The sequence below is a fragment of the Paramisgurnus dabryanus genome, chromosome 22 (genome assembly GCF_030506205.2).
Source record: "Paramisgurnus dabryanus chromosome 22, PD_genome_1.1, whole genome shotgun sequence".
In the NCBI taxonomy this organism is placed as follows: Eukaryota; Metazoa; Chordata; class Actinopteri; order Cypriniformes; family Cobitidae; genus Paramisgurnus; species Paramisgurnus dabryanus.
Window position 1 is genome coordinate 32,689,507 of NC_133358.1, and position 8,598 is coordinate 32,698,104.

At 37.6% G+C, this 8,598-nt stretch overlaps 1 protein-coding gene across 8 annotated transcripts in view; it reads right to left on the reverse strand.

Moving 5' to 3' along the window:
• ptprma (protein tyrosine phosphatase receptor type Ma) overlaps positions 1 to 8,598 on the reverse strand; it is a 156,587-nt gene that overhangs the window by 81,743 nt on the left and 66,246 nt on the right. For all 8 annotated transcript variants that reach the window (XM_065258927.2, XM_065258928.2, XM_065258930.2 and 5 more), the window contains exons 5-7: positions 6,663 to 6,784; positions 6,028 to 6,202; positions 19 to 312 (exon numbers count right to left, since the gene is read on the reverse strand). In XM_065258927.2, the coding sequence (XP_065114999.1) occupies positions 19 to 312; positions 6,028 to 6,202; positions 6,663 to 6,784 (591 nt within the window). The remainder of the gene's footprint in view (positions 1 to 18; positions 313 to 6,027; positions 6,203 to 6,662; positions 6,785 to 8,598) is intronic.

Genomic DNA, 8,598 nt, shown 5'->3' on the forward strand with positions numbered 1-8,598 from the left:
AAACCATCAGCTCCTCACCTGCACACTTGGTTCTGGCTCTGAGCGGAGGTCCCGGCGCTCCAGTCCCACCTTCATTAGGACGGGTCAACAGGACACTGATCTCATACTCTGTGTCAGGGTCCAGATGACCGATCTTATGGTTGGGTTTGTCCACAGGTTGGTTGTCGATCAGACTCCCAGACAGCGTGCGATACTCCACCTCCTTTTCAATGATGGGACCGTCGCCGTTGATGGAGTTTGCATTGAGCTGAATCCACAGGTAAGTGGCACCAACAGCGGTCAGCTGAGGGGGAGCGATGGGTATCGGAGGTTCTGGATAAATTTATAAAAATATGATGAGTAATGGTGAAGATGAATTAATAGTTTTAAATTAGCTCACAGTTACTTTGAATATTAAATATTGAGATACAAGAAAAATATTTTAACATTTAATACACACAAACATTGGTCATATACTGTACATAGAAGCTAAATCTGTGCAAATCAAACATAAAAGTAAAAATGTAAACTCTGCCATTAGGTTTAATGCATAGATGGGTGATTCTCGCAAAATTAGACTTATGAGGTGTCATGAAACATTTTGATAAAAAAAGTAAATGCAAAGTAAGAGTATCAAAATAAGAAGCACATGATTTCAAATGACATCATACAAACCAATTTTGTTGTTTTTTCCACATTTAAGGGGAAAATGTTCATTACCGCAATGTGTCCATGACTGGATTTGGGTTCTTTGACATGGAAATATTTATAATAAAAAAATATAAAAAAATAAAAAGCTTCAGTGCATGTTATACTATAAACATTTACAGTAAAGAAACATGTGGTATTTGGTGATCATTGGTAAATGTAGAGACAATAATAAGGAATATAAATGTGTCCAAGACCAATTTTCTCATCCTCCGCAACAATTTTCAATAATTTTTTTTTTAAATAATATTTTCAAAAAAAATTGTTGGAAGAGACATAATTGACAGTGACACTTAAGATGGCTACCAGGTAAGCAGTTCTTATTTTTTTCTCTCCAGATAAACGTTGAAATTTTGTTTGTTATAGTACCTAGACAACTTTTAGTTCTCATTACTGAAACATGAGTTTGTAAATGCATATATTTAATGTAATATCATGTTGCGGTAATGATCATTTTTGATAATGATAATCCAAAAAATTTAAATAATTCTATAAGAAATATTTTTTAAATCCTCTAAAAATAATGGTTATAGTAAGTTTAGCCCTTAATCTTATATGTGCAAAAAAATACATTTTTTAAAATCTTTTTTAAAAAATCTGATGCTGGACACCTTCTGAGTCTGGATTTCGAGATAATCACCCAGATGTATGCGTGCTTTATACAGATATTCTGCTTGTGTTTCATGAATAAAAACTCTTTAACTTTAAACAAAAAGTTAAGATAGGTCAAGCCAAGTAATATACAGTTGTACAACCAGGGGCGCTACAAGGGGGGAGAAATTAGGGTGAGGGCCCATGCATTTTTGTGCCCTTCACCTTTAAGATCATTTGTAAAAGTAACAGTAATTGTAATAATGTAATAAAAATTATAAATTATTTATTGGTAGATACAAAGTTATGGCATGTTCCTGTCTCTTGGGCAACATTACCCCCCTCCCATTCACTGCATTGGTTTGGTCCTGTCTTAGGTAGCCTAAAGACGAGTCATTGAGTCAGATCAGATGGTAAACTGTCAAATTATCCAAAGATTTTGGATAGCTGGCTTGTATGTTTGGTGCAAAATAAGTGCAGTACGAGGCCCGACTTCATATTTATTCACAGGGCCCAAAATTGATAGTGTCGTCCCTGAGTACAACACACAGTGTTGTGTCTTTATTCATCATCATATTAAACATGTTCATGATCAGAAACTACAGCAGATTGACGTAAATGTGTTTAAAGGAAGTGATCCACTTGTATATCAGCACAGAAACTGAAGTTCCTGGGAATTCTCAAAGGTCTTGTAATTGCATTAAAATGCTGATATCAGAGAAGATTGAAGATGTGTGTGCACGTGTGTGTGTGTGTGTGTGTGTGTGTGTGTGTGTGTGTGTGTGTGTGTGTCAGATCAAGAGAGAGAGAGAGATGTTTCATTCCTCCGGCTCTCTCACTACTGGAGTATTAAGCAACAGAGCGTTTAAAGCCACCATACTCAATCTGAATGTAATCTTGTGATGGGGACACAGAGATTCCTTTGAGGTTATGAGTTAAATCAATTCATTTCCTCACCATCGTTTCAGATTTGAGTCCAATTTCATTAGGTACCACCCCTACGGCCCTGCTCCATTTCACACATGACCCACTTCAGAACCACCCGGAACAACACACACACACACACACAAACGCACACACACACACACACATCCGTATACACATGCCTGTAAGAAACACTCAAGTGCATAAATCTCAAGAAAAACTCATGTGATGTCTGTGACTGATGTTTCTTCATTAAAGAGATTCAGTTTAAACTGTTTTTAATGTTTTATAATTAACTGAATCTCAGATGTATGCATTTATCATTTTCACAGCTTTTTCATGACTAGAAATTGTCTTCCAGAAGTAAAACTGTCATTGATTTTCTTATACATTTAGTTTTTACAGAGAAGTTGAATATCTTTCAGGACAGATTATGAATACTGAGTTTAAGCACTGACAGACTACTGTAAAATACAAAGTAAGTAAAACATAAAATTAAAAACTACATTACACACCATACTAAAGTAAGATGGACCACTTAGAGAGGATGCTGTTACTATGGAAACAAGAATTGCATCATTCTGATTGGCCAATCAAACACAGCAATCATAGTGATAGCTGTCTATATATTAATACATCTCTAATATTTCTTTTTTAACATAAACACTTACTTGTACTCAATGCATATCAGTATTTTAATGTTGTGGTTTATCTGGGTTCTGGATGGTTTAGTTAAAATAATGAGACTTAAAACTTTCTGAAAGTCTTGTAGATGAAATGAATAACACTGTAGACACTGGATATAAAGAACTGGAGGTGACAATAACAGCATCGTTCTCTTGTTCTGTGAATATGATGATGGAGGTTTGATCAAATATCTTCAGCTCATACAGTATGAGTCAAATCAGATCCTGTAGGTTATAGATTGAGAGCTCATACGGCTGAATTGAAGTAAACGTGGTGTACAGGAACCACACAACACCATATTGATTTGAAGCGTGGAGAATGCCAATTACAGCTGTGGTAATGGACCATCCATCATTCTGACAGCTCTGTGCAGGTGTGACCAAAGACACGCACGACTACACCGATGCCAACAACAACACCAACAACGTCTCTCTCTCTGTCTTCCTGCTTTTTACAGTGACCGGTGTAAGAGAGAAAAACTTTACATTACACACAGTTCAAATCATATCTGTAAAAAACATGTACAACAGTCTCTTTCAGATATCAGCTGTGATTTGTGATGTTACCTGAGGATCGCTTCAGTCTCACTGTTGCTCATTCTGGCCCGAGCCCAGAGATTAAAACCCTCAGAGTTTAACTCTCAATCTCTTCACTACAATATCATATCTGACAATTTAAATGATTCCCGTGTGTATAACACACAACCCACAACACACGCTCCCTATGGTCCAGCATCTCCATTTCAGACACACAACAGGTGTTCAGAGTCCAGAGACACTTCAGACGAGCTGTCAGATTCACTATGAACAACATCACATCTGTCTCACACACACACACACACACACACACACACACATGCTCTCGCATGCACACAGACACACATGCATGTACACAAGCACACACACGCACACACACGCGCGCACGCATGCACACACACACACAAACACATGCACACACACGCACACACACACACACACACACACACGCACACACACGCACGAGCACGCACACACACACACACAAACACATGCAAACACACACACACACACACACATGCATGCACACACAGATGCACACAGACACAAAGGCATGTACTGTATACACACACGCACACTGTTCACCACTAAAGGCTGCTGTGAATGCAGTTTAATGACTTTACACATTTGGTTATTTGGAGATCCAATTGTCATTTTTACGAGCAGGCAGAAGTCATTGAAGATAATGGGATGTGACCTAAACACATGAGATGAATCTGGTGTCCGTGTGTGTCATATGATGTGACCGCTGGCGCTCGTCCTCCTCTGAATGTCAAGAATGACACAACTTACCCCTAAATCTGCTTACGGTCTCTCTTTAACTTTGCCACACACAAACAGAAAATGATTGTGTATCAGGAGTGTGTGTGTGTGTGTTGGGGGTAAAGCATGCAGTAAATGATTTATGAGTCTCATTGTTGTCTCATGAGAGCAGGTCAGTCTGGTTAACCTGCAGGCATCTCTCTCTAACCTCATTCACACAGCACGCTGATCCCGGAAACGTCCTGTAAAATTGCCAGTGTGCCTTCACAAACACGTCCCGTAATTGTTTCTGGGATCGCTCCCATAAAGGGGATTTTATCATAATCAAAACTGCACACGCATGGTTTCTCATAGAAAATAAGCTCACTTTAAACGCTGCGTAAATACCTAGCAAGTGCAGGACTTCAAATACTTCACGTGTCTTTACAGCCTTCACAGGATGTGTGTGAATCCACCCAGATTACAGAAAATCATTGTTTCCAAAATCAAAATGATGCACATTTCCATGTATTTTACCAAATCTGTTGTTTAAAGGGCAATCTCTCTCTCTCTCTCTCTCTCTCTCTCTCTCTCTCTCTCTCTCTCTCTCTCAAGAGCATTGTGCCACCAATCGCTGCCCCTGGTCAACACTTAAAGGATTAGTCCATTTTCAAAAAAAAATCCAGATAATTTACTCACCACCATGTCATCCAAAATGTTGATGTCTTTCTTTGTTCAGTCGAGAAGAAATTAAAGTTTGTTTAGGAAAACATTCCAGGATTTTTCTCATTTTAAATGGACTTTAATGGACCCCAACACTTAACAGTTTTTTTCAACGGAGTTTCAAAGGACTCTAAACGATCCCAAACAAGGCATAAGGGTCTTATCTAGCAAAACGATTGTCATTTTTGACACCAAAAATAAAAACTTCCACAACTTCTCGTCTATCTCCGGTCCTGTGTGAGGTCCGGACACAAAACGTCATCACGTCACGGATGACATTTCCAAACTACACTACAGTGTTTACAAGTGTGGAGAAAGAGGCCCGTTCCCACATTGTTGTATGTGGAATGATATTAATTAATGTATTTGTGTCAGTTTATTGTTTAAAACCATCTGCAAATGTGCGTTTCATATATGTAACACGTGACCTTTCTACATCACTACGCAATTACGTGAGGTCGCACTGACGCATCACAGGACTGGAGATTGACGAGAAGTTGTGGTACGAAAATGCTTTTTTTCTTTTTATTCGCTATATAAGACCCTTATGCCTCGTTTGGGATCATTTAGAGTCCTTTGAAACTGAAATTTTAAACTGCATTAAAACTGTTACGTGTTGGGGTCCATTAAAGTCCATTAAAATGAGAAAAATCCTGGAATGTTTTCTTTAAAAAAAAGTATATTCTTGTTCACTGAAAAAAGAAAGACATCAACATTTTGGATGACATGGTGGTGAGTAAATTATCTGGATTTTTTTTACGAAAATGGACTAATCCTTTAACATCACTGCACCAAACCCAGACATGTGCCTTAAATGACACTCACATGAGTGTAAGTCTGTCAAACACAACATGTGTTAAGATTACAGCACAGGGTGATATTTCATCTGTAAAGTTATATCATTTACTGAGTTAATATGTGTTGAGTGTCATTGCTGGTGTGATGTATGAGCACACAACCTGTAGCTGTAATGAAGGATGATGAAAATACATATGTGTGGAAAAACCTGAGGAAGATTTACAGCTAAACACACATAAGATATAACACACAATACACACACACACACACACACACACACACACACACACACACACACACACACAGAGAGAGATCTGGTTTGATGGTTGACTACACTTACGTTTAACCACCAGCGTGCCGTAACTGGACACACCCACTCCATGATCAGAGCGAACGATACAGCGGTACTTTCCCGAATCTCCCTTAGTAGTGTTGACAATATCAAATGTTGCTGTGTATCGTCTGAAGTTCACAGGTTTGGTGTCTTTCATATGAGCTTCACGTCCTCCAATACCCTGAGATAAACACAAACGTCAACACACTTTCACTTAAAAATCACCAACACATCAAACAAACAACTAAAAGACTTTAATCCACAATCCATCCTGCTTTAACAAACACTATCACACTATATTTATATATATATAAAACAAATAAACACAACTATAGAGAATCATCTGGAATGAACTCAACATAAAATAATTCAGTCAACAAACTCTGAATCATTTTAAATGTTATTGAGAGAATCTTTTCCCTTAATCTTTTCAACATCTTACATTCAGTGAGTTTAAATGTCAGTCTGTTCCTCACATAAACTCATATGACTGAAATACAAATAAAAGAGTCAGACGATCTACTGTTGAACTCTGATGAAGTCTCGTGGTTTGTGGTCACTCAGAGGTCAACATGAGATTTCATTACACACACTGTACTCTATGTTATTGTGAATGTAAATGAAATGATGAGATGTGTTACCTGTAACCAGAGTTTGTAGCTGGCGTGATTACTGGGTTGCCCATTAATGGTGCACTGAAACACAGCCGTCTGTCTGGCGTTCACCTCCACACCCTTAATGTGTAGAAAATGAGGCGTATTCACTGTGAAACACACACACACACACACACACACACACACACACACACACACACAATATCGTATATATCAATATATATTTTATTCACTTTTCTCCTACATATGGTAAAGCTGTAATGCTGGGGCTTAATATTTATTTGTGTATTAGTTTTGGTTTTAGTCTGTGTAAGTATAGTTACACTTTATAACAACTAGTTACCTAAACTAACATAATTTGACTGTATAATGGATCTGAATTGTTAACACTTTTATATAGTGTTTATGTTCCTGTAGCTCTATTGTGTTAGCAGCACAAAGGTCATCATGGCTTCATTTCCCAAGTAAAGTAAATAGACTATATGCACTTTAACTAAAACATCTGCCAAATATATAAATGTCACTGTATATAAAAATACTGTACATATCATAGTATTTACACAGTGTTCATACAGTAGGTACTTTTGAAAAAAAAGTATATTCTAGTATCTTGTATATATTTCTATAGATTTGTATTTACCTTTTTTGAATAAAAGGATTGATATGAATGTATGACTGACTAAAACATCTGATGAAGAGATTTAATCATAAGATGGATCAACACGCTGTCATTCAGCTGTTCAGCACAACACTTTCCAATCAGGATATTACAGGAACGGGTCGGGTCAGGACAATGTGACTGTATAATAACTTTAGCTGAAGTTCAAGGAGAAATGTGAGGAAAGGTCATGTGAACAGACTATAGTCAGCAATGACACACACACAATGAAACTCTTCAATGGCCTTCACGACTAATAACTGATATATTGACTAACAGATGTGGAGGAAAAGGTTTATCAAGGTGTGGAATCAACATTGCTTTTTTATTTGAATATCTGAATTGTTCTTAGAAATCCATGAACTACTGTAGATTAAAGTTGTTTATCTCACCACTAGATGCATTTCCAGCTAGTTTTATGTACTGGGCAAACACATTAAGAACTACAGAGTGACAATGTTTAGCAAAGCTGACACACAGTTATACACAAGTGTGTGTCCAGTGTTTAACTGTGGGGTTATGAAAGGTAAAGCCCTATAGGACCCATAGACTGTATAAAACATGGACATAGCATCACCCTTAGGTTTCTGAAAGGCATTTCTGAGGCCCACAGTGGGAGGAGCAGATAACCAAACATGGGCAAAGAGGAAGAACCTGGATGGAGCTGAGGTGCCTGGTTGCTAAAACCACACCCACCTAGCGCACTGGTAGTGACAGCAGCATTAATCCACTTACGTCACTAAACTGGCCACACCCTTAATTACGCAGAACTTTAAGGCTTAACTCTTTCCCCACTATTGAGTTGAGTTATCTCGTCAATTAGGAAACAATGCTTCCCTGCCAATGACAAGTTTCTACGGCAATCCATATTTCCGCTATTATCCACTAGGTGGCGCTCTTATAAAACACTAAAGCATCCGCTGATTTAAAAACAGTTAAATGTGTATGTTCTGATCTCTAACAAAAGTCCTTCACAAAAATGCATTTATCTTAGCCTTTTGCTCAAAATTTGGTATTTTTGAAGAAACCTACCCATATTTAAGAGGTGATAAAAAGAGAACAAATGAAGATTTAATATATATATATATATATATATTTAAAAAGCATAGGGTCTGTTCTTTCAGTTGATATATTGTATTTAAAACCTCTAAATGTATTTTTTGGGCATTTTAACATGAGGGTCTATGTGCATTGACTCCCTTTAGGAGCCGTTGATGAATTGCAGTTTAAGTTTCTTCCGTGTTGGCTTCACGAGAGAGACTGGACAGGTTGCCCTTGGGTGGACCCTATTGTTTAATCTGCTTT